This window comes from Desmodus rotundus, chromosome 8, assembly GCF_022682495.2.
Source record: "Desmodus rotundus isolate HL8 chromosome 8, HLdesRot8A.1, whole genome shotgun sequence".
Classification (NCBI taxonomy): Eukaryota; Metazoa; Chordata; class Mammalia; order Chiroptera; family Phyllostomidae; genus Desmodus; species Desmodus rotundus.
The window spans coordinates 123441371-123468680 of NC_071394.1; the positions used below are offsets into that span (position 1 = coordinate 123441371).

General features: G+C 47.8%; 1 protein-coding gene across 3 annotated transcripts in view; it reads right to left on the reverse strand.

Moving 5' to 3' along the window:
• Positions 1–27310, reverse strand: part of TRANK1 (tetratricopeptide repeat and ankyrin repeat containing 1) — a 94203-nt gene that overhangs the window by 27558 nt on the left and 39335 nt on the right. For all 3 annotated transcript variants that reach the window (XM_053929721.2, XM_024565922.4, XM_045199857.3), the window contains 6 exons: positions 26029–26160; positions 19413–19583; positions 11355–11516; positions 8317–8571; positions 6518–6694; positions 2958–5861 (listed from right to left, as the gene is read on the reverse strand). In XM_053929721.2, the coding sequence (XP_053785696.1) occupies positions 2958–5861; positions 6518–6694; positions 8317–8571; positions 11355–11516; positions 19413–19583; positions 26029–26160 (3801 nt within the window). The remainder of the gene's footprint in view (positions 1–2957; positions 5862–6517; positions 6695–8316; positions 8572–11354; positions 11517–19412; positions 19584–26028; positions 26161–27310) is intronic.

Below are 27310 nucleotides of genomic sequence, written 5' to 3' on the forward strand. Positions count from 1 at the left end.
ACACACGTGTCAGATGCCGAACAACATGACAGTTTGCCTTGGTTGAAGCAGTGTCGGCCCTGATGGTATGTATAATCATAAGCTAATATCCAGTTCTCATTAGATTATCACTGGGGCCCCGAGCTGCTTTCTTCCGGGGACAATAGATGAAGGCAGATGTGTGTTGCTAGGAAGGTTCCGTGGGATGTAATTCGCAACCTGTATTCATACTGGAGAAAACTACTCCATAAGGAAGAGTCATAGCGGAAATGTAATCTGAACTTGGATTAACATGCACTTAGAGCTGTTACAGTGCCAACATAAGGGGGCTAGCAGAGATAGGAAGGAAGCAAGACCTACCCTGTCCCCTCTCATTGGTGCTTAGAGCACTGGAGACAAGGTTGCCATGGCAACATCAGTGCTGGCTGTTAGCTGGGGCTGCAACCAAGGCCTCTACTGCCCTTTCCCACCAGGTTTCTATCCAGCTGCCAGAGGACTAGACCAAAAAAAATGGTCAAAGTCGGAGAAAAGCTCTTCTAAAGAGCTTTCTGCCTGGGTCCCATGTTCTGCCTAAGCTCTGCAGTAACACCAATGGTGACGCTGACCAAATGCCACCAAACAGCAGGCACCCTCACAAAAATCACCCCACTGTATCCTCACAACTGCCCAGTGAGACAGACCAGCTTAACAAACGGGGACTCTGAGGTCCAAGAAGTCAGTCAACACCGTCAAGTGACCAGACTGGAGGCTGGACTGACCACCGGTCATGCCGGGTCTCCCCACTATTCTCAGGCGTGTGCGCCCTGTGCCTGACATGACAGAACAACTATATTCTTGGCAGATGCCTGTGAAATGGGCATCTATGTCCCCACTGCTACCACCAAACAGTAAAGGGAAATGCTACCATCGATACTTGTTAAAAGTATACAACAGAAAGAAATCATGAGCCCAAGTGGAAATTGCTGAGTCTAAGAAAATCAATTGGAAAAAGACATAACAAGTACGTAAAAGATAAAAACTGTTCCTATCTGCAGAAAAATGCCAAAATCCAAAAGTCAGAATGTTCAATAAGATTGTTAGATACCAAATCGACACACAAGAATAAACAGCATTCTAGACTATCAATGACTGATTGGAAAACGGGAAAAAAAAACAAGGGCAGCCATGGCAGTAACAAAATGTATAAGGTACCCGGGACAAAACTAACAGCTGTAAAACATGTCTGGAGGAAATTATAAAATATTATTTAAGGCATTAAACAAAGACCTGAATAGAGAAATATGTCATGTCATGGCTCAGAAATCACAATTACATAAAAAAGTGCCTCCTTCCCAAAGCACAATAGATTAAATGACCTTCCAGTCTGAATTACAGAAAGTCACTGAACAAGTTTGATAACTTCCATAAAGACTATGGTATTAATAGCACAGAACAGACAAACCAAATACAATAGTGAGCCCAGAAACAGACTCCCGGACATGAAAAACAGCATCACAAACGAGAGGGGAGGGTGGACTATGAGGTGGACGCATCAGCACAACTGATTATCTCCACGGAAAAAAGGGAAACTGCCGTATTTTGCTGTGTATAATGCACACCCATGTTTGTGGCCCGAACTTTCAGGAAAAAAGTCCTTTGTTTTAATTTTTTTAACTCAATTTTTTATTTATATTTAGAAACAAAACCAATTATCATATCCCAGGGCATCATTTTGCATATGGATATTGTTATTGCTTTCTAGGGTTACACTTTTAACGTACAAGCATAAATAAAAGACTTAAAGATATAAATAAAGACCTAAAGATATTCTATAGATACAGAATTATTACTACCCGTATATAATGCACCTCCTTATTTTTGCCTCAAAAGTTGGGGAAAAAAAGTGCACATTAAACACTGCAAAACACAGTAGACCACAGAAGGGTTATAAAGTGCCAAGGCTGAGAAACGCTGAAACAACCTTGTAATATTCCAGTAAGATCCTCTACGTCAGGACGCTTGCAACGTTGTAAATAAATGGACAGAATGTGTCGGCTATGGGCAGCCAGCAGCGAAGCTTAACTCACCCCAGGACTGCATGTCACAGTAAATACCTGGCAGGAACCATCGCCGGAAAACAGACAACAAAGTGTGCTGGACTCACAAATGGAACACTAACAAGTTAGCATTGCGTGGACTGCGGCTCCACACTATCGGCATGCAGAAACCCGACAACACGATGTTAAGCAGAAATGCACAGTTGCAAAAAGAAATGTCCGGTGTGACCCATTAAGTATAGTTTCTAAACATGTCAGATAATGCTGCATGTTATTCACGGACACATAGAGGGCGTAGGAGGTGAACTTGTGAGCGTTCTATAAACCATAAAGTAGTATTCTGGCCTTGGTGTTGTGTTGTTTAAACCCTCTGTGCCTCAGTTTCCTTCTCTGTAAAATGGGAACGATGCCTACTTCATGGGCTGAGGATAAAGCACAGGTAACTAGACGAAAACTGCCTGGCATCATGCCTGGCACAGAGATGGGGTACTAGAAAGGTACAAGTTCAAAGCACCTAAGTATGTGTTATCTCCACCCCCTGATACTCCTGTTTTTGTGGCTTCTCCTTAATAGAAGAGCTACTTAAAGGATTACTAACGTGGAATCCCTACGCTACTTTGCATTACATAAGCAGGTGCTTCCAAAAGTGCTTTACTGAAAGTTCTCCAGCAGTTTAAAGGTCCCTCTGACATGTTTTCAACCCACGGCAAACTCCCTAAGATGTAATTCCTTACGGGTCCATTTCCACTCAACCACTCGTTCTTATCAACCTAAGAATGAGTGGTGGCAGAAATCATAAGGCCTCTTGCTTGTGAGCGTATTTACTTACTAACAAGCTCCAAAATACTACCCTTACTGCAGCTACAAGACCCTAACAAAAGCTAGGCCACAGCTTCAAAAGCAGCCCGAGGCCAGTTCCCAGGCACCTCTCCCTGGACATACCTGAATGGGACCTGTAGTTCTGATACAACTGGTGGATCTTCTTGGGCTTGCGGACAGCACACTGCTTGTCCAAGGTGCTTTTGCTGGCGTAGTGGAACAGAGAGCGCAGGTCGCTGAAGCGGAAGGCCACGCCCTTCATGATGCTCTGGGCAGTGTCCCCGGTGAGGAACATGGCATTGGGGTCGTTGATGCACCTCATCAGCACAGCGAGCTCGGCCTGGGTGAAGTCCTGAATTTCGTCGCCGTAGAGCTCGTGGATGGACCACGGGAGCACCTTGAGCTTCGACAGCCTCCGGGACAGGTTGAACAGAACATCCTCTTCGTCGAAATAGCCTTTCTGAGACCTGATCTGCTCATACAGGCAGAAGAGGCTGTAGATCTCACTCCGGTCTTCCTTGAAATTGGGGGACCGCTTCCTCCCTAATTTCTTATACTCTTCTTCCATGAGTCTCCCCTGGGGGCTGCTGAGGGCCTCAAAAGATCCCTTCAAAAACGATTTTATCTCTTTCCAAATCAGCGCAGGGTTGTAGGAGGTTTTCCCTTTGTTCATTCTGGGCCATATTTCACTGGTGAACACTTCGAACGTCACATATACCCGCGGGTCGATGTCGCACAAACGCGTTTCCACAACTTTATCCTCCTCGCCGTTGTCCCCATCGGCCTCGGCCTCTTCTTCATCCTCCTGCCAGTTGGGGATGGCCGACTCTTCCTGTGTGGACCAGCCCACGATGGTTCTTTTCAAGCTGCCATCTTCATTTCTCAGAAAAAACGGTTTGGGCAGAGAAGCGTCAAGCAGGAGGAGCAGCTGCTTGGAAGTGACAAACAGAGGAAAGTTCTCGTCCCTCAGGTCCTGGAGTTTGTGCACGTTGGGTTCCAGCGGTCTGTAGTGACTGGTGGCCTTGGTGGACTTGGAGAGCTCGATGAAATTCCGCTGCACCTCCTGGCACAGGACGTGGTTCTTGGTCACGAAGACCTGGTGTAAGTGCTCCAGCTGCTGGGCAGGATCTGGGGCACCCACTTCTGCTCCTGGGCTGGGCCCCCCAGGCTCCCCGCTGGCTGTCCCTGCACAGGCCTCACTCCCCTGCTCCTCATCTATGCTGTCCACTGTCTCTGCTTCAATGGCAGCGTCCTCTTCCTCCTCCTCCTCCTTCTCTTCCTCTTCCTCCCCGCCTGGATTCTCCTTTCTGGGTTCCATTTCCAACCTTCTCTTCAGCCAGACCTGTTTGGCCAGCAGCGGGCTTCCCGCCTGCTCAGCCTTTTCCCAGTAAATGTGGAATTTCTTCCACAGCCTGTACAAGCAGCAGGTGGTCTTCCCGGTGCCACTCCGCCCGATCAGGATGATGGGCTCCAGCGGGCTGGGGTTCAGGTGGATCACGGCGTACTCGAGCTCGCCCACCCGGAAAGGGTACTCCACCGTGGCCGTCATGTCATTGAGGATGTTGAAGGCCATGTTCGTGCTAAAGCTGTGGAACTTCATGATGCTGTACTCGGTCTGCACCGCGCTGGCCGGGGGGAAGTACTCAGGCTTCACGCGCTCCCTGCCCTTCTCCGCCTCTGTGTCCTCCACATAGCAGCGGGGTATCCGCTTTCGGACTCTCATGTTGGCCGACACCTGGCCTTTGTTGATGCCCTTGAGCTTCTTCCGCAGGATGCAGGACAGGCCCCGGTTGTAGGCACTGCAGATGGCCCTGATGGAGTCTGACAGCTTGCCATGGTCTAGGACGATGTCCCAGATCCGGATGATTTCTGTATAGACCTGCCCCGACTTCCCCACGGAGTGGGGGTTCCGCTCCGTGGTGATGATCTTCTCTGGGTTCTCGCTGCATCGAGGGGAGAAGTCGATGGCGAGCTCCCACAGCATCCGGGCTCCTTTGTCCAGCTTGGCCTCGAAGAGCTGGATGTTTCCTTTCAGGTGCTTCAGTCGCTTCTGCAGGCTCTGGGTCCACTCGCCGTTGCCCAGCTGCTGGATGTCCTGGATGATTTTCTTCTTCATGACCTTGGTCATCACCTTACTGGACAGCTTCTTCAGCACCTCTGAGGTACATTCGATCTCCCACGTCATGTTCTCAAAGTCCTGGAGGCAGGCCTCCATCTCCTGCTGGTTGTCCTGGTCGCTGCTGTCCTCCCTGCATCTGCGACCAGCAGGGATGAGCTGCGAGGTCCCAAGGCCCACCTGAGCCTGTTCGCCCCTTGCCTCAAGGACAGCAGGGTTGTTCCCATTACGGTCAGAGTTCCCCACCCCCAGGGCTCGCTGGAGCTCGTCCTTCTTCACTTCTGTGCCAGCTCCTGTCTCCAGAGGCTTGGGGTCCTGAGGGCAGTCCTCTGGGAGGGGTGTATCCAATTCAACCCTCTCTATCAGAGCCCGGATCTGCTGCACAAGGCGGTCCCTGAGAGAGCAGGGCCGGCCCGCTCCAGGCTCCTGCCTCGCCATCTGGGCCTCTGAGAGAGTCTCCCAGCTCTCAGGGACCACAGCTCCTTCAGGCAGGCACCTGTCAGTGCCACCACAGGGCAGCAACTTGGACGAAACCTGGGACTTAAGCTGAGACGTGTGACCAGGGGTGGCAGCAGGCCTCGGGAGCTTCCCCAGGTGGGCAGCTGGGTCCTGCCGGGTCCTCCGCCGGCTCTCCGACAGAGCTTTGTTCCAGGCCACAAGCAGAGCATCATTCTTCTTAATCCGGTGGCGCACGTCTTTGCCCTCTTTGTTCTTCAGGTTGAAGTGGATGTCAAACTTCGCCAGCAGGTCTAAGAGCTTCTTCATGCGCCTCAGCATGCCCCTCTGGAAGAGGATGTGCATCAGTGTGTTCCCGTTGCTGTCCTGGGTGTTGGGGTTGAGGTAGTCAAATTCGGTGGGGCTGGACCAGAAGAGATCCAACAGGTGGTTGAGGAAGCTAAAGCCGATGTCAGCTGAAAGACACAAACAAAACCCTGTGAGTGCCCAGGGGCTCGTCTCCAGAACAGAGGCACCCAGATTTAAGAGAGACACCAGCCAGGAGCATCTCAGAGCACCTAACTCCTCTAAGTATTTGATAACCCTGTGGTTCTCAACCAGAGGCGATTTGCTCCCCACGAGACATTTGACAATGTCCGGGGACAGTTTTGATCGCCACCATTTGGGAGGTGCTACTGGCATCTGGTCTGGTGGGTGGGGGGTCAGGGATGCTGCTGAATATCCTCCAGGACACAGGACAGCCCCACCACAAAGAATGAGCCGGCCCAAATGTCAACAGTGCCAAGGCTGAGAAAGTCTGAGATAACCTTACAATTCTCCAGTAAGATCCATTATGTCAAGACCCTTGAAAATGGTGTAAATAAATAAAAACTTTTTGTAAGCGATGGACAGCCAACTTTGAAAGTTAATGCCCCTCAGTCAACCCCCCCTGGCCATTCACCATGGTGGCCATTCCTTCCCATCAAGCTATGGGCAGGCTGTGCCGAGAATGGGCTTCTTCCAGATCATTGGTGTTCCCAAGAGAAGGAAACGAGAAACAAAACACAGAGCATTAGTGCTATCACCCAGCCTCCTCCTCAAGGCAGAGACCAGCTAAAAACCAGAGGCCTACCGTTGATATCTAAAAAGATGTGGAGTGCTGCGTGCAAAGGAGTGTCGCCGTCCATGAGAGAAATGCTGCGGGGGTCTGCGCCCTTGGTCAGGAGAAGAAGAGCCAACTCCAAGTCCCCGTGTTTCAGGCACATGGTGAGCGGCCTCTCCCGGCTGTCCTGGAGGCCCCCCGGCAGGGCTGCGGGAAGCAGAGGAGAAGGGCACCTGTGAGCTGCGTTCACATGATGAGTACAGCCCGGCACACCTGGGGAGGGCAGGGCCACCGCTGCCATTTGTTCCAAGGGAGGAGCTGACATGCACCTGACTTCTGAGGCCCTCCTAGGACCCCCAGGGAGGCAGAGGCTTCCCAGCGCCCTCAGCATGAGAACCCAACTCCTTCAAGTGCCCTCTCTGTGGGACTTGCCTCTGCCACCTGTCTAGTTCCCCCTGTTGTCTCACCACAGGACCACGGACCCCAGCATTAGCACGGCCGGGGAGGAGGGACAGGGCCTGCAAACAACTGGGACACCAGTGCTCGCCTGACACCGCACCCACCGCAGAGTCAGTAATCAGGACATAACTACCACTCTCTACCTCCTGGGCTCCTGCAAAGCTGCTTCCCAAGAGCGCCCATCTGCCAGCAGTCACCACCTTCCCCGACACCTCTCCAGCCCCCACATACCTTCCTTTAGCTCAGTCCACGCCTCCCCTCTGCGCTGCAGACTCCCCAGCCTCCACCCGCTGTGCACCTGCCGCCCTCCTGCACGGGCCTCTGCAGCCACACATTCACTCTCTGTCCTTGGTCCCCAGCACCTGATCCCAGGGTGGTGCTCCCTAAGTGCTTGGTGAATCAGGAACAAAACTGCATCCCGTGACAGCCATAGTTTCTGGGCAGAGGGAGTAACGCTCCATACAAGGAATAGGTTTGAAGAAACAAACTATACGAGGCATTCCTTCCATCTGCTCCCTGAAACCTGTGGGTAGAACCAATGCCTGAGGGCTTCGGATGGCACTTTGAAAGCTGAGGACCAACGTGTCACCGCTCCGCTGAAACGGCAAAGCAAGCGGAAAACCCACAGCCACGGGGCTCTTCTAAGAACTGTTTCGTGAACTCACCTAACACTCCAAACACCCCTAAGAAAGGGGGACTGCTACCATTCCCACTTCATACACGAGGAGACAAAGGCACAAACAGCCCGCCCACGAGACACAGCTAGCCATGGCGGTAGTGGGGGGCGGGAGGTGGGGGCCGGAGGAGGTTGGTGTTTTCAGATTCGTTTGAAAGTAAAACCCAGTCCAGCAAGATGTCAAACGCTCCAGACACCCATCCAGCCAAGTGCGACTGTGCTGATTACAGCGGCAGATGTTTCCACCCACCGATTGTTTGACTGTTTCTTTAGAAACAAGCATCTCAGATCCCCGCGTGTTGATTAGAAAAGAATGTGGCCACGCTGACGAGGACCCACGCAGCAGATGCAGCTTGGGAAAAAGCCCAGCCAGAGGTCAGGAGGAAGGGACCACGGTGGGCTGAATCAGGGCCAAGGGCCCCCTCCACATACCTGAGGCCCCTCACATGAGAGAGCGAGAGAGAGAGAAGCCAACAGAGGTAGCAGTAATTCACAGAAGTGTGGAGTCCCAACAGGACAACACCCAGGGACAGGCCTCTGTGTTTCCAAATGAGAAGATACAGAGGAGGAGAAGGAGACAGATTTAAAGGAGCCTCCAGAGTTGAGCAAAAGGCCCCCGTGACAGGCAGCGGCCTGAACGCCCTCTGGAGGAACCCCCGCAGTGCTGAGCATCTCGCCAGCTCGGCACTCTCACCTCCAAGGTCTATCAGGCGGCCCAGGAGCTGCGCCCTGCGCTGGTCCCAGGCGCTGAGCTGGGGGATGATGGTGCAGAGGTCGAGGTCCGAGAAGTTGCAGTCTTTGATGAGGCAGTCTCCGAGCGGGGGCTCCCCGCTTACTTTGCGGGTCAGCAGCAGAAGCACTTCGGGCCATTTCTGCTTTTCCAGTAAAAACTTGATGAAGGCATTGGCACCGTCGCAATTAATGTCACAGACCAGGTCAGGAGGAATTTCTTTCAAAAATAAGAATACACCACAGTCCAAAGTAAGGTTCATATGGTTTCTGCCCCCAACCACAACTTAACACACACATATATAATTAACACAAGTCACTGATCAGTACTTTTAAGTACTAGAGAAACTATAAACAAGTAACGAATTACTCTGGCAGGCTACTTAGCCACCCGCGAAGACTTCTTGGGAAGGTTGGAAATACCCTGAGGAGAGCAGAGCCTGGTCCAGGAGGAGGGCAGGATTTTGGCTGTGTCGTAAGGAAGAATACCTGGGTTAGGACAGTTTACTGAGATCACAGGGCAAAAACCGGGCTTAAATTTTGCATAATATAAAGAGTTTGTCCTGCTGAAGGAGCACAAATACAGGGAGATACTACAGAATGATTAAAAAGCCAAGAGTTACAGGGTAAATGGTGAGAGGATGCTTTAACCCTCTATTCTTTGTACCTTGAGGCATAAAGGTTTCTATCTGATCTCTGATGACCAGGGACAGGATCATAGTTATCCCAGTTTGTGGTGCTGGTGTATCTTAAGTGTGGAAAACTTTTAAAGAGATCCTTAGCAAGTAGATTTTGCAAATAAAAATAGAGAATGCCAGTTCAATTTGAATTTCAGATAAAGTACAAATAAATTTTCAGCGTTAGTATGTCTCTTGCAATATTTGGAACACACATATACTGAAAATGTATTCATTGTTTATCTGGAATGATAATTCAGCTGGCATTCCGTATTTTGTCTGGCGATCCTATCAGTAAGAAAAGCAGGAAGGCAGAGAAGGGAGAAATCAGGGTTACCTGAGATCAGTCTGATGTGCATTTGCTAGTTTTTGCTTCCCATCTTTTTCTAAGTTTTCTAAAATGAATATTCATTTTACTGTTTAAAAGAAGCATTTGAAAACAAGAAAAAATATTTAATATAGGCTACCCTATCATCTTAACAGGAACCAGCAAAACAAAAGTGTAAAACAGAAACTTTTATAACAGTTGCAATTGTTGAGGCCGCAACCTACACTCCTGTCATCGGGCGAGAGCGCTCACCCACCCGCCAGCCCTCTCCACTCCCGTGGCAGAGATGGGGGCAGCACTGGATGGGGGTCTGAGCCAGTCGGTACTCTCCATCCCCCTGACCACAGATACCGGTTTGGAGGTACACCCTGTGACCAAAAGCAAAGGACTTTTGTTCAAACAACTCAGACAGAGGTGAGTCCGTGGGTCCAGAAACCCTGGACAAAGTTAGTGGTGAGAGACCTGGGTCTTGTCCCCAGAGTCTGAGAGGACAGCAACCAGAGGACAGCTGGGCTGAAAGACAGTACATACTGGGTCCTGTTGACATTGGTTCGGTCCCTGAGGACAGCTGTACCCGAGGCCAGGCTCACATTCCTACTATGACTGTCAAAAGTGTCACTTTTTTGCTGGTGTAAGCCAGTCTGAGTCAGTCTGCCACTTCCTACAGCAACAGTTCTATGTATTCTACCCTGTGGCCAATGAAGGAGAGAAAGGGGGAAAGCAAAAGGAGAAAAAAAACCAGAAGAGTGGGATGGATTAGAGATGGTAGAAGAGAGAAGAGGAAGACCTTTGGGAAAGATAGGCAGAGTGGGGAACAGAGAGAAACAGACAGAGGGACCCAGTGAACGTGAGAGAAAGAGGAGCCACGCCAGCAGGCGCCCCCCCCACAGAGACACAGAGACACAGGGGAGCACAGAGCAGGGCCCAGAAGGACTGGCAAGTAGCAGCATTTCTGCCTCGCAGCCTCCCAGATGTTTGCCAAACACCCAGATCTTCTGCTCCGACCTACGTATGAATGAGGACGGTCTCCATGGGTCACGAGTTGGAGGACATCAAGTCCAAAAGCCACAGGCTCCCTAGAAATAGGTGCACAGCATGGCCTATATCTACTAGGTCCTACACAAGGTGGCCCACCCCAGAGTCTCAGGTGAGCTGTTTACCTGTGACCTACTCACATCCAAGAAAGAAAGATCATTCTGACAACCTTGCCTCACCTCCACCCAACCTGCATTTTATGTGCGAGATATTGGACTACGTGCTCGACACCCATCACCTCATGAGGTTCATGGTCCACCCAAGGCAGAGAGGAGGAACACACTGAAGTGCGAAGAAGTTAAGTAATTGGCCCAAGGTCACAGGCCTGGTAAGTGGTAGAGTTAAGATTCAAAAGTCCAAGCCTTAAACTCTAAGTAAGACCTGCTGCTCACCCTGAAGAGCAGGCTGGGTCCTCTGGCCATGCCTCCCTGTGTTTTCTGTGGAACTGGGGAGCCTCAGCCCTGCGAGTGATCCGAGTGAATGCTTCACAGCCCATGCTGACTGGCGATCTTGACAACTAAACTTCATCTACTTGGGATTTCTAGAATCTTCCCTAATTATCTAAAGCCTGTCATCCAAAGTTCTTTTCTAGAACTTCCCTGATATCCCCATAATGAAAAAACATTAAAATTAGCCCTCAGTTCCACAGTAACCATATGCCCCAATGTTAGCCAATATCTATACAAGAGAGAAACATCTGTGGTCTTCTCAAAAGGTTAGTCTAAGCAAAGGGTAATTCTAGGAGGATTCATGAAAAACCAGTAACGGAGGTTGCCTCCGGGATGGGATTAGAGACTGAAGCTCACGGGTAGATAACAGACTTTTCACTGATGGATAACTGATGTTCTGTGCTGTTTTACATGCAGACTGTTACGTTTTAAATCCATTTCTAGGAGATACACAAAAAGAGTTTGAATGAACACAAACCACCTTTCCCACAAGTGAATTTGTGAGAAAGATTACCTTGCAGAGAAGAAAGGAGGCGCAAGAACCTCTGAACTACATCTTGCTTCATAAAGTTTTTGTGTAGTAACCGGTTTCCTGAGTTCATGTACTTCACCAGCTGCGCACAGGCCTTGCGGAAAATGTCGCTCTCACTAGCGGGTCCATCACCATTGCTCAGTCCTGCAAAACAGCGCCAGGTGATGCATCCGAATACAGAGGTCACAGCTGTGGGGGACTGCAACACTTGCAATTCTCCACCACTCCAAGAACCCACATGCTTTGCCATGTGACTTTGCAGCTGCTCCCATCAAGAGGTAGAGCCCATTCTCCTCCCCGCCCTTGATTTTGGCCTGGTTTCAGGACGAATTATGACCAACAGAATGCAGTGGATGTGATTTTTGTGCTGGAGCTGAGCCGAGTCCTCCAGAGGCCTCATTTAGTTCTATTTGCTCCCTTGCAACCCTGGCCTCTGCCAAGTGAACGGGTCCAGGCTGGTGTTCGGGGGGATGAGGCAGCACACAACAAAGAGGAACCAGCCCAGTTGTCCAAGCTGAGGCCCCACAGATGTGAAACAGCCTGGCCAAGACCAGCAAGACTGCAGACACCTGAAGGAGCTCAGCTGCGGCGATGAGAACGGCCCAGCCTAAACTGCTGACCAGCGGGGTCATGAGCTGAATACACATTTATGGCTTTAAGCCACTAAGCGTCGGGGTGGTCAGTTACCAGCAGTGGGTGACTGATGTAGCAGTTCGGGGAAGTGACAGAGAGGGATGACAGAGTGCAAGCGCGACATCCAACCACAACAGTCCCCCCTTATCTTCAGTTTCACGGTCCGCAGTTCCAGTTACCCACAGTCAACCCTGATCTAAAAATACTGGATGGAAGATTCCAGAAAGGAACAATTCATAAGTTTTAAACTGCACGCCATTCTGAGTGTCATGATGGCATCTCACACCATCTGCTCCCTCCCACCTGGGACATGAATCATCCCTCTGACCCGTATCTCTGTGTGTAGGTGCCCCCTGCGCGTCAGCCACTTAGCAGCCGTCTCGGTTTCAGAGAGACAGAGTGACCAACCACATCCACATATTTTTAATTGCTCTTTTTTATAATTATTGTTAACATCTTACTGTGTCTAATTTATACATTAACCTTTATCAGTGGTATATAAATGTAGGAAAAAGACAGTAAAATAGCATTCAGTATTATCTGTGGTTTCGGGCATCCACTGGGGGTCTCGGAATGTATCCCCTGCAGGTAAAGGTATCACCTGTACATGACTGCCACCCACATGTCTTACTGGCAAACAGTAAAAGCCAAGAGAAAGGAGCCATCTCTCTGACCAAAGAAGGGAAGACAGTATCTCCTTGGTTCAATGTATTCGAGAAAGTAGTTATGATTAGAAAACTCCCACTGATGGAGTGTTGAAAATGAGCAACTGTTATTTATTGGGTATCAGATTCCACACTGAAAGGCACCCTCGGCTAACACGGAACCTCACTGCATAGCGTGGGGAGCAGAACTGGGCATCCTTTTGCACAGATGGAAGGGCCTGGCCCGCAGCACAGGCGCCATCACGTTGTAAAGAGACCAGCAAGTGTTGGGTGTCCTGTTCTGACGGAGGGAGAAAAGTGAGAAAGCATCCTGTCTTCAGTCCAGTTTCCAGCAGCAGCAGACCCCGAGTGCGGGACTGGTGTGCCGCTGGTTTATCAGGAAGGACACCATGGAGGGAGTAAGGGGCAGGGAGCCAGGCCAGGGTCTGACCCGGCCGAGTCCCACCACGGGTGGCCTCTCCTGATCCCACAGGGGAGTTCTGGAGTGAGTGACATCTGACAGCTGTCCCCATCCAGGGCCAGGAAACGAACTTTCAAATTCTCACCCTTCTCTGTCACTAGCTACAAGGTGCCTAGGGGGGATGTCAAGTCCCAGACACTTCTGGTTTGAAGGATCGTGAGCAACACGGGCTCCATAAGCCCCCAGACTGCTGAGAACAAGCCGTGGGTGCTGACTTTTCAGAGTGAAGGCCCAGCCACATCAGGGAACACACAACAATGGTAACAGGAGGTTGACCCAAGGAGAGCTCTGACATCATCTCCTGTACCTTCTGATACACAGCTGGATCACCTGTAACAAATCAAGTCAGAATGCCGAAATCACACACACACACACACACACACACACACCCTTCTGAGGCAAACTTCCATTGCTCTCTAATCCAGAGACTTCAGGTGCGGGACAGAACAAGACTCACTCTAGCACTGTCCTCTGGGGAAAAGAAATGGAAACCATCTGGCAAGGGAAGCCTGTATCCCCTAAGCTAGAAGCCCACTCGGAGACAGAAAATGTGTGTGGGTGTATCAGTGACTGGCTGACTGACCCTCCTGAACTCAGCCCCCGACCTTCACCCTAAAATTCCCAGGAAGACACAGAAGACTGCAAAATCACAATACAGAAAAATAGGGCCCTTGGGAAAGGGGGAACTTCCTTCGCTATCAGGCAGACGGAGACCTGCCTCCCTGCCTCATGCCATGACAAGCTTTTTGGGAACATCGTTCTTCCACCAGGGTAATTAGTTTAGTGTAAAAGTCTCCTGAAATTGAACAGAAATATACTAAGCTGGACAGCAGAGATAATCAGATGCAGCTGTGTGATAAGTGCAGGCTTGTGTGGTTAAGAAGGCAGTTATAGATCAGAGAAATCTCCAGACACCAGGGACGCTACAGAAGGATGTCAACCCTGTAAAACGCATGAAAGGCACGGTGCTAAAGCTCTGAGATGGGTCCCTGGCGGGGCATGGGTAACATGTTTACTACTCTGAACTTGTCTGGCTTTTTAAAATGTTCCTGTAAGCTTAATAAGAGACAAAAGAAACGTCAGGATATAAAGTTGCTGATACATTATAATCACATAATTTGTTTAAAAGGTGAATATGTAAAAACTAAGCAACAACGACCAAAAGACTGGATGAAAATATGCCACACTGTGATTACAATAAATTGTTTTTATGTAAAAGTGCATTTCTACAAACTTTCTACAATAATCATGTTTAGTAGATACATAATAGCAGATTTGAAATTAAAAATGAAAACTAAAGGGGACCTTCTAAAGATGCAACAGTGCCCAGAAGTGTTACAAAACAGAAATAAATCACTTCAAAAAGAGATTTTGTTTTTGCCTGAAATCTTTCTGTCAAGCTAAAAAAGACAAAACTGCTATGTTTTATCACATGAGCTCGTACTTTTTATTATACACATTTTATCAATTTACACGTACATCACCATCTCATTTTTATAAAAGAAAATATAAAAACATATAACTGTAAAAGCATGAAACAAGACTAAATAACCGAATCACAAATATATTAATTTGCAGGGGTAGGTGAGTTCATGGAAAATTAATATTTTATTTTCTTCTCCAATATTTTGTAAATTTTCTTTTAAAAAAAATATATATAAAGAGTATATATATATAACGAGTATGTATGTATATATGTGTGTGTGTGTTTATGTGTGTGTGTATATATATATGTATATATATATATATGTATATATATATATATTACCCTGGCTGGTGTGGCTCAGTGGATTGAGTGCCAGCCTGCAAACCCAAGGGTCGCTGGTTCAACTCCCAGTCAGGGCACGTGCCTGGGTTGCAGGCCAGGTCCCCAGTAGGGGGCATGTGAGAGGCAACCACACATTGATGTTTCTCTCCATCTCTTTCTCCCTCTCATCCCCTCTGTCTAAAAATAAATAAATAAATTATTTAAAAATAAATTTTAAAAAGAATATGTTGTTTTTTATAAGAACCATATTGTGGACATCCCTTGAGGAAATACTGCATGCCAGCATTTACTGAAAACAGGGCACCGTCTTGGTGCTCAGGGACGTGAAGGTGACAAACCCAGGCCTCTGAGTCACAGGCTCTGTCTGCAAAGGAAACAACACACAGAGAAGGCCTCAGTATCCTCTGAGTGCCGTGCTAGAGAAAGCAACTGGCTCCCTCAAAGAAAAGCTTCAGAGGACTGGATTTGTTCCCACTTCAAAGCCGTGCATTAGGGACTGTGAGATCACTCACTCAGTCCAGTCCCGGATCCTGAGCTGAGCTGCTAGGGAAGGTGGATATGCTGCCATCTGGTGGTGGCCGGGAGAGGCACGTAAGACAGTTACATAACCCTGACCACTCAGGAGAAAAAGCCTTCTGTGCGTGGGCTCTGGCCCCCACGGCAGCCGGTGAGAATCTCGGGGCCTGCCCTGAACCGGCTGGATGAAAATCTGCCCTTTAACAGGCTCTGCAGTGATTCGCTTGCACGTTCAGTCGTTCAGTCGGGAAGCTCTGGTTTAGAGAACAGCGAGAATCTTCAGCAAGATCCTTTAATCCTCAGGCTTTATTTCGCACCCAGATGCAAAAGCCACCCTCTCCACGTACACCATCACTTGCCAGGTCTTCCTGATAATTTTCATCCTCCTTTTTTCTGATTTTTATCAGTTTCTTTTGCTTTTTTTTTTTTTCTTGACTCAGTGTTTTCCTATAATCATTCGATACTCCTATAGCGTAGCAAGGCAACCTTCCTTCCTGGTCAATGGTCTGGAAAACTCTAAAGTAACCAGACATGCCATAAGTTTACCGATGAGAACTGGGGACTTCAGGCCTGTCTGTATCCACTCCCTTACCGACTACCCAGTCAGCCCCAGGGCAGGCCTGGGTGGGGCACGTATCTCCTGCGGTGCTTTCCAGCCCAGCAGGGACAGTGAGTCCTTATAAGTAAGGAAGGGACTGGCTGAACGCTGAGTCTATTCTCTTGGATCAGAATTAGTTGGTTGGGAGCAAGGAAGGGAGGAAGGAAGGGAGGAAGGGAGGGAGAGCAAGACCCTGTCTCAGTAGATGAGATGTTTTTAAAATCAGCAGATATTCAAAAATTCTATTATATAAGGAGGCTGAGAAGATCAAAACTTTAAAAACTAAATAAAAATGAATGACTTGTGCCAAAGTCTGTAACACTAAATATAACATACATATACTTTATTCCAAGAATTAACATTAGAATTAATAAACAACAAATCTGCCAACAAAGCAGCCACTTTCTACCATTAACTGGTGGTCGTTTTTTGTTATTTTAAAACTTGGAAATTCACTGGCGAAGACAGTCAGTTTCAATTTCCCAAACGGTAGAAACCATTTTGAAACAGAGATTACAAACACAAGCTCTCAGAAAGCATTTCACAATGATTTAATTATACTGCCTCACAGAAAGAAAATCACAGCTCCTTCAAATAGAGTTTGTTAAAAAACTACCCGTGATACGTCACAGCTTTAAAAGAACATGCATGAAACACAGAGGACACTGTAAATACGTTTGATTCCCCTCATTCCTCTGGTTTTACGGGAACAACAGAAGATATTTTAGATAAATAAATGAAAATGAAAATACAGATGGGGAAATGAGCGGGGATGCTAAATGAAAAGCAGCTTTAATTGCCTCTGTGTAAAATGTTTCTGACCCTGGCTGCCGTCCACTCTCAGCACCCCGGCGCCCGAGCACCCTACAGGCTGCCTGCCACTTGCCACCTACTTACCCATTCCAGGGGACACATCCGAATAGCTTCAGTACATGCACACTTGCCAGCTATTAAGTATTAATCAGTCTAGTCTTTCGTTCATAAATGCAAAGAAGATAATTAAGGAAAACCAACAGCACAAGAGAGAAGCAAGAACATGAACAACTGACCCCAAAGGAAATACAAATAATTCTAAGAGAGGAAGATGTTCTTTTTTAAAAAAAATTCTCGATATTGTTAAATACCATTCAAGAAGTGGCAAATGTAAACAAGCACAAGCTTCCACAGAAAAGAAATCATCAGAGAGCAAGAAAAAGTTCTTCAAAATTAAAACTGAGCTTCCTAATTTCAATTATTTTATTGTTGTTCAATTACACTTGTCTGCATTTTCTCCCCACTCCACTACCCCACCCCAGCCAAACCCACCCCCCTCCCCTGCTTCCACCCTCCCCCTTGGTTTTGTCCATGTGTCCTTTATAGCAGTTCCTGAAAACCCTTCTCCCCACTGTCCCTTTTCCCTCCCCTCTGGTTATTGTTAGATTGTTCGTAACTTCAATGTCTCTGGTTACATTTTGTTTGCTTTTTTCTTCTTGAGCTTCCTAATTTCAAAGTGCAATGGGTAAGCTGAATTATAAAAGGAAAAGCTGAAGACCAAGTTAAAGATCTGAGAAGGAAAAAGGAGATAAAAACCTTAAGGAAAAGGAGAGAGACATGTAATCAATTCAGGAAGCTCATCTGTCTAACATAGTGACAAAGAGACACCGAGGGGAATGAAATGAAGACAATCGTTTCCCGGAGCTAAAAAAGTTAGATTGGAAGGGACCAACAAGTGCCAAGCAAGAAGGACGAATAAAGACCCATACCCAGACACATCCCAGGGAAATTTCAGAACTCGAAGGACAGAGACATTCCTAGGAGGGAAAATAAATGGGACAGACATCAGACGCAATCAGCAGCAAATGGGGGCCGGAATACAATAAAACAGTTTCTTCAGTGTGGAGGAACAAGGGTTTGTAGCACAGTCATACATCTGACAAACCTCAGATTGTCAGACACACCAGAAAAGGCTGGGACATGTCAAAGATTATGAAACACATTCCAATTTCGAAGATGTTAAAATGTGGGGAAAAGTGTAACTTGGAATCAATGAAATGCAATGCCTATATTCCTATTATCAACCAATAAAGGATGAAATAAAGACTTAAAACTCCAGAAGTCTACTATCCGTGTCTCCTCCGTGAGAAGTTTACTTGAGTCAGTGCCCTAGCAGAACAAGGGAGAAGTCTAAACCGACAACATGAGCCACAGGGTCACGTCTGAATAGAACAGAAAGAAGTATAATGTCTAAGTAAGTCTACGTAAAGTCTAAAGAGTATATGTGTGCATGCAGACATACACATATATGCAATAATACACATGTATGTTTCATTAAACTGGAATGCCTAAAAAGTGCCACATTTAAACTGGTTTTTTCACCCTGGCTGGTGTAGTTCAGTGGATTGAGTGCCAGGCTGCTAACCAAAGGGTCACTGGTTCGATTCCCAGTCAGGGCACATGCCTGGGTTGCAGGCCAGGTCCCCAGTAGGGGGCGTACAAGAGGCAACCACACACTGATGTTTCTCTCCCTCTCTTTCTCCCTCCCTTCCCCTCTCTCTAGAAATAAACTAATTAAAAACTTTTTTCAATTACAATTGACATTCAATATTCTATTAGCTTCAGGGGTACAGTAGAGTGGTTAGACATTTATATATAACTTACGAAGTGATCCCCCCTATATATCTAGTAGCACCTGATGCCATACATAGTTATCACAGTTTTTAAAGAGCAAAGTTTTCAGGACATGTGATAATTCCCTTCAATGGGTCTGGTTATATGTTACTGGTTGTAGAAAGTGTAACATTTCTACAATCATCCTACCCTGCCAATGCCACTTACTGGTTTCCGAGTTTTAGAATCAATCCATAGATGAAGCACAGAAAACTGAGGGTTAAGGGACATAAGGCAAATGACACAAGTAACATTACTAGACAAAATTCAACAGGATGGGCCAACTTGCTGCACTTCATCTTATACAGCAGCCAGCCGATGGACGGTGTCCCAAACTGATAAACCAAGAAGTAGAAACAGAAGTTCATATGTAAGTGCATAAGTGTAATTGAGTGTAGTATACGTGTGTTTTAAGTTATTGGCTGTGTCTGTTTCTGAGGAGTAGGAATGATTTTTGTTATCTCCTGTTCTGATTTTTTTCTCTTTTACTCTATACATGCATTGAAAAAAGAAAAATTCCCCGTAGTACCAAAGGTGAACCTGTCCAAGTTCCCAGAAGGTCACAGATGCTCTCTAAATAAGGGTTCTCTCATTCTATCTTCACAAAAAGAAAAGCAAACAAGTTTTCTATAGATTGAGAATCTCATTTCCGTCGTCATACACCAAGAAAAGATGCACCGATTTGTATCTAATATCACAGAACCAGTTTTACCCACCCGCATGCCCCCAAAAGTTAGTTCACGGGAAGCCGTACCTGATAGGTCCTTGGAACACGCAGCCAGTTTCTCCAAGTGACTATTGATTTTCTCGATGGCTTTGAAGTTCTTATTCCTCTTCAGCACATCCATGGGGGTCTGGGAATACCGGTCCAGCAGGGTGGGGTCGGCCCCGAACTGCAGCAGCATCTGCACATCCTCCGTTTGTCCTAGGGCGGGCCAGAAGGAAAGGGGGGCATTGTCACGGTTCCTTCCGTAAGGAGATGTCCCCATGAGTGCTCGTCCTCCCAGTTTCCTGCCTGAGCTGCTGGGGCAAGGAGACCAAGATCCCTCTGCTCACAGGTCTTGAACTGCTGGCCTCGGGCAATCCACCCAACTCCCGGAAGCAAGGAGTCCTGTGTGGAGTGGGAACGACAATAGCATTTAAGAGGTTTAGAAGTGCGCTCCTCTATACCTTTCTCCCCTCTCCTTGGCAACAAGCAAGGAGAGGGGGAATCTGGTTACTAGGCAACAGTTATAGCTGTAAGGATAACAGCAAGCTGTGACTTCAGATTTCTTTATTCCCTAGAGAGGAAACAAAATATTCTTCCAGAAAAAGAGTCTGTCTGGGGACAGGAGAAGAAAGTGGCAATTGCTCTTGCATCAGGGTCTTTTTGTCGTCGCTGTTTCCATCCTCCCAGCCCCTACCCTCTGGCTGCCAGTTCCATTTGCGGTTTTGACGAATCCATTTGCCAAGCGTCAAGGTGTCTCTGTTCTCACAGATGCAACAGTTTTCGGAATGTAACAGGTGTATCCCCAGGGTACAAAGACTCATGGGGGCAAGGAGAGGAGGATGAATCGATGCCTGAACCCCACTTCCACACCCATGCTTCCTTAAAATCCACCGCCTTGACCAGGCACCTGTACGCCAGGGGCTGTCCTGCTCATGGTGTCCACCTCTCACATCTCCCCAGTGACAACTGCCCTTCTTCCACTTCACAGAAATAAGGCAAAATTCAAAAGTCCTACTTTTTCCTTCCCCATCGAATCTCTCACAGGGGAAGGCAGAATTCTAAGATACCCCCTGAGGTTCCCAGCACCTGGTGCACACACACCTTCTCCCAGTTCTTCACTTAAATACTAATCCAGGTTTTGCTGTGATGAGACTCTGTGACAATGTAATTAAGGTCCCAAAGTAGGTGACCTTAAGATAGGGAGATTTCCCAGGAAGGCCTGACCTACTGATTACAATCCTGAAGGTCAAAGGTGTAGAGGTCAGAGATTCCAAGTACAAGGGGGGAATCTGAAGCACAAGAAATTCTCCCCTGCTGGCTTTGAAAATAGAAGGGGCCCCATGACAAGAAATGTGTGTGGTCTGTAGCAGCTAATAGCCAGCGAGGAAACGGGAACCTCAGTCCTACAACCACAAGGAACTAAGTTCTGCCCCAACCACGTAAACTTGAAAGATGGCCTGGAACTCCAGATACCAACACAGTTCCAGCCAATAGCTTAGGGAGACACTGAGCAGAAAACTCAGTCACGTGGATGCCTGTCTTCTAGAAGGGCTGCTCTGTGTCCTCTAGGGAGGACAGGGGATGGAACCCCGTGCCCACCGTGTCACTCATCTAAGAGTGACATGTTCGAGTAGCCCGAGCTTTGTCTTCTGTGAGGTGAGACTCAGGATGCCTTCCTCACGGCGGCCCCGGAGGGTGACTGAGGAAACCTGTCCAAGTACACGGCATGTGATGGGACTCCAGGGCCCTTTCAGCATTGGGACACAGCAGCAGGGGCTGGCCGGGCCCCAGCGCCAAGGCTGGCATCAAGAAAAGTCATTCCTCATTGGTTCTACTAGTGAGAATGTAGGTATCTTTGGAAGGAAGCAAATCTCTCTCGGATATGCCTTTGGTTCGAAGTTTTCAATACATACAAAGCAGACTTCAAAACACTGAGCTGACTGTGTATGGGTGCGGGCGGGCGTTTCTATGTCCCCTCTAGCTCTGTCATCTGAAATACGTGTTCACCCGGGAGCTTTATCCTCAGTTTAGACCAGAGCTGGACTTCCAATCTCCAGGTTAGATATCCCAGAAAAATGTGCTTTTCTATCCTAGACAAGTGATGGTTACGGTAGGATTGCTCCAGTTAAGTGAAAGTCCAGGAAACACTGGCTGTACCCACAAAATCAAGCTCCCAACCTCCACCCCTCTCTCCCACTTCGCTGCGCAACCCCCCGCTAAATTCTCAGAGCTGCAATCCTGGACCTGGCCACCAGGTGGCAACATATCTATTTGCATTTTTGTTCTTTTTACTGAAAATTTGGGAGTGTATTTTGCAAAGAGTAAAAAATATCATGAAACGGTTTGTTTACTAAGAAACCAACTATGTTTGAAATATCTGTATGTATGTTAAAGCAGTAACCTCTGCTGCTGACTTACCCAAAGAAAAGAAAACTCAATCATATCACTCTAGTCTACCGACCTGTGGAACTGTGGGCTAACAAATGGGTGTTGTTTACACCACTTGGTTTATGGTGCTTAGTTTCATAGCATAGAAAACTAACACAGTTACTGGGGTGTACTGACCCAAATGAGGTGAAAACTCTGACCTCCAGGGTACCATCTATGGGAAAATTAGTGCCTGCCAAACCCCTTTCAAGAGGCTCTGTGATCCATCCTCCTTTGATCTCCCCAAATTTTTATTATTATCTTTATTGATTACTTATATAAACTGTTAATATATTTCTGTTGTTTTGATTTCTGTGGTAGTGATTTTAGAAATAATTCAGTCCAAAAAATAAAAAATAAACCCTTACAATATTACAATCAATGAAATTTTTTTTGTTAAAGTTATTTGAGTACTTTTCTTCCAGAAGAGTATCACTGAATGACCACTAAGACTGTGAAGTGTGAAGTATATTGGAGCACACTTCTTTTCATAAAATAAACTGGAAATATGAGTTAAAAATTCACATTGGATATTTTTGACTACTGAAGAGCTTGTCCACAATTTTTAAAATGAATTTAAGGGGACATACAATTGTTGTGTGCTTCTATTCTATTATATATACAAGTAAAGGAGTAAGATCGAAGTTTTACTTTAAAATACCAATGTGTACAAAAGTCTGAAAATTGCCTGTCCTTACAATTATGTAGATTTACAGATTATAGGTTCTAGATACCAGCTTAAAAAGATGTATAGTGGTACACAGGTTTCTTAAATTCTTGAAGGGATAAGAAAGCCAAATTTAAAGACCACTGACATACCAGACTTCTCATTGTTTTACTTGACTAGCACCCATTCCCCCTTTTCTGATAGCGACCTCCAGTTTTCCTTTGGGAAAGCACCCCTGCCCCATTCCCAGCCCACCCAACTTGATAGGAGTGAACACCAGACACACAAGGCTGTCACCTCATCCTCCACCACTGTCCCTGGCCGCGGCTCCAGGGGCGAACACCTGACCGGGACCTGGCCAATGAGATCATTCCATCCCTCTGGCTCTAGTGATTAGTTCATTGTGGGGAGGGCAGGCCTGTTACAAAAGTCAAAATCCCAGCGATTCTTTCCTAGGACTTTTACTGAAACACTGGGAGAAGATGTTCTCCTTGGCTGAGATTGGCAAAAGGGCAGAATATAAGCCTGAAGAGTCTGGTGGCCTCAGCAGAAAGGAAGCCTGTCTAAGAAAGGGCCTCACACAGAAAGGGCAGAGTTCAGAGGTAAGACCTATTCTTGAAGAGAACTCGGGAGCAGCTCGACCAGACTGGACTCTTCAGTCACACGAGCCAGTAACTTCCCTTTCCTGCCTCAACCAGCTTGAGTGTCTGTAGCTTGTAACCAAGACGGATGCAACTACTCCCGATCTGTCCTCACTTTTTCAGTTCGAGGTGATGACCAGTTCTAGGCTTCGGGGCCCGCTGCTGCCTGGCTCTGATGCCTCCCTGAGACTCTGTCCCTGGGCCTTTCGAAACCACTGCTCCCAAGCCAGGGGACCATCGTAATGACCAGCACCCACCACAATGCCAGCAGAACTGAAGCTGTCTAAGGCCCTAGGATGCTGCAGGTATTTCAAATGGTGGGTTTGAAACCTCTCTGGGGTTCAAGTTAGCAACAGCTTTCGTCCAAATACACGTCAATATGCTAACATTTTAAAGCTGGATGTGTGTTTCATCTGTACATACGTAAAATATTTATGGAAGAAAACAGAAGATATCGATAATATTGGTTCCTCAGTGGCTGAAGGACAGACATAGGATTGAGACTCTCAGTGTAGACCTTGTGCACCTTTTGATTTTTTAATGTAATCTATTTAAAATTGGAATGAAGTTAGAGTTCGTCCAGATAAATAAAGTGTACACATTCTTTCAATAAGCAATTTCTCAACTAGGAAATTGTCCTGTAGAGACATTCATGCCAGTTCAAAAAGGTATAGAAAAATGTTCTCTGAGCAATGTTTTCAGCAACAAAATAACTGCGAACCATTTAAACATCCGTCAGGAGGGTACGGACAACACGGTGAACAGAGGCACAGACTTTAACCACAAATTACTAGGCTAATGATGGCTTCAGCCCAGGAGTGTGCTGGACCATCTCAGACCAGCTCACAAGGAACAACTGTTACACATCCAGGAATGTTGCAAGCTGGTTGATTAAAAAAAAAAAAAAACAACCAGCCATCATTAACAACAAAATTATTTCAACTTACAACTAAATTATTTAAATTTAAACAAATAAATTATATGAAAAACAAAACTCATCCCTTCCTAGTTATTTTTCCCCATTTTGCTATTACCTATGATGAGGTTGCTTTGCATCTGTGTTAACACGGACCTGCGTGGTGAAAATGCAGTACAACCGTGCGTCATTGCACAGAGCCCAGCTCCATGGTCAATGCCATCGGAAGCTTGCCATCAGCCACGGTGGGAATATTTTCACCAGGGAAACCAGCAAACAGTGCAGTTCAGGACTTTTCTTTTGGAAGGCCCCGTTGTCAAACATTTGTCAGGACACCACTGCCTTTAAGAAGCTACTAAAACATGTAGGACATCAAAAGCTATATCATAACAAGTGGTGGCAAGGATATAGGAAACCGGGAACCCTCCCACACTGCTGGTGGGAATGTGAAATGGGGCGGCCACTTTGGAAAACAGTCCGGCAGCTCCTGACAAGGTTAAACAAAGAATTGCCACATGAGCCAGCAATTCTGCTCCTAGCTACCTACCTGAGAAAAATGAAAACATATTCCAACACAAAAACTCACACACCAATGTTCACAGCAGCATTATTCATTATAGCTAAAAGTGGAGACAAGTATCCATCGGTGGACGAATGGATAAACAACACGAGACATACGCGTACAATGGAAAATCACTGGGCAATAAAAAGGAATGAAACACTGATACACTGCAACATGAACGAACCATGAAAACGTGCTAAGTGAAGGAAGCCAGTCACAAAAGACCACATAGTGTAGGGCTCCGCCTACAGGACATGGCCAGAATAGGTGAGTCCCCAGACACAGACAGTCGATGAGTGGGTGCTTAGGGCAGAAGAGGTAGGGGACACGGGGAGTGACTGCTCATGGATATGGGTTTCTTTTTGGGGTGATGAAAAGGTTCTGAAATTGTGATAATGGTTACACAGCTCTGGGAATGTACACAAAAAGCCCTGAGTTGTCCACTTTACACAGGCGAACTGTATGGTACATGGATTGCATTTCAAGAAAGCTCGAAATAAAAATCCACAGACACCCCAGACCCAATTCCTGGGACCCAGTTCAGCGGGGCGGTAATGACAGAGGACCGAACCTCACCGGGCTGCCCCCGGGACACACTGAAGAGAGAACCACACTTTCCTAGGAGGACCCACTAGGCCAGAGGCCCCCGGCCGCAGGACCTCCGGCGGGGTCCAGTCCACAGCATGTTCAATTTCAAGCTGACATTTTATGATCGTGAGTTTTCTTATTTTTTTTTAAATCCAGCTCTCCAACACCTCTCACCATGGAAGGTGGCAGCACGGCCCGGTTCTCACAACCAGCGCCAGAAGGCAGCCACGCCGGGCACAAGCCCCCCATGGTTCCGTCCCCTTCCTTCCGCTGGGGCTGAAAGTCCATTACCATTTCTTCTCACAGCTACCCTGTTTCTATGGAAGAAATATTCATGGTTCTTCCTGCGTCGCAGGCTAGCAAGGAACGTCTGTGTCAAGAGCCAGCTTCGCCTCCCAGGCGTCAGCCCCACTTCTGCTCACGGCCTGTCTGGCCCTGGCGCACAGGCGGACTGCAACTCCTGTGTTGGATTCTAAGTGCCAGGAAGGCAGGACTATGTCTGTGCTCTGGTTCACGATTTATCTCTGCTGGAGCACAGACTTGGCATAAAATACAGCAATGAGTGACCACGTGATGAGGGCGGGAACAAATGCGACGGGAAGCCCGCGTCCTGGAGTCACCCGACCCCACAGAAGCCATGTGAAGCCGACGGAGCACAGAGAGCCAGCAACCCTTCCCTCTCTCGCCCACCCCCTTTCTGCACCCAGCCTGCCCTCCCCACCACGTTTAACTCCAAGCAGTTTACCCCCTGAGCCTGCCACGGGACGGCACAGGTAAAATGTAATGGCCTGTTGTGTGGGCTCCCCGGCACCAGGAGTCCTCCAGCCCAGCACACCCTCCACTGTGGCGGCGCCACTCACGCTTGATGAGGTATCCGGGGGAGTAGGCGGCGACCACGTGCAGGACGGTGCAGCCATCCTGGTCCTTCTGGTTGACGCGGCCTTTCCACTCGGGCTGGAACTCCATCAGCCACCTGAAAAGACGGCTCTCCCCTGAAGGGCATTGAGGGGAGTTACTGACGTGCTCTTCCGCACGCAGGCAACCAGCACAGCGATCCACCGGCCGCACACTGGGGGAAGCGAGTGGGGGATCCAGCACACGCCGCCACTCGCCACTCACAGGTGTGGGAGACACAGGAGTTTGAGAATCGAAAGGCTGGGTTGTAGAAGGTTATTCTTGATGCACTCAAGTCAGATGGCCTAGAAGCAAAGCCTCAGACAAAGCTTCTTGGCCATGCAACTTATTGAGAGAGGGAGCTCAGGAGACAGAGGGAGGGGCCAGGCCAGGGCAGGGGAAGGAGGCAAGCAGGCCTGATCCCATGGGGAGCTCCAGGGCATGGAGTGCACCACAGAGTTGAGCCACCTGGAGGCAGAGGCTGACCTTCTGTACCCCCGTGTCATCTGTGGAGACCTACAGAGTACCCCCAGGGAGGAAGGTGAGGTTGACGGAGAACCTCCCTGGGATGTGGTGACCGTGGGCAAAGAGCAATCCTCTGTTGGGGCCTCCAACACTCATAGCGAGAGGGGCTGGTAAAGAGGAACCCTAACAGCACCTGGCAAGTCCGTATCTCCGAACAGATGACTCTACTACATGACTATCAACGGGACGTGTATTTTAAATTCTTTTCCCAGAGTCCCTTCCTTGTAGTGCCTGGAACTGAGGAAAGCCACACACTTCTGCCAACACGGCGGACACCACCTGTCCCTATGTCAGAGCTTTCCGCGCAGAAACGGATCCAGGACAAACTTGAAGCTCGCTCTGATCTGTGGGTACAGCTCCTGTGCCCATGGGAGCCGACTTAAAGCACGGACACATGAGGAATCAGGACTTTCATAACCAGAGGCACGGTTCTCTGGGCTCCAGATCCCTGATTTGAAACTGGGAAACTGGATTAGACGGCTTTTAATCAAACTTTCCTTGATGTTCTATCCACCAATCCCTGTGTAAGAATATAATCTCTTATAGATTCCCCAATACACACAATGAATAATGGCAGAGCAAATCTAGTGGAAGCAAAGATGGGGGCCCAGGTCTGCAAGCCCCTGGCCACCTCCACGCCCTCGTTCCCAGGGAGACAATACAGCCAAGAAGAGGAAGACTGTCCAGACAAGCTCTCATGGCCCCTTCTGGCTCTAAAATGAC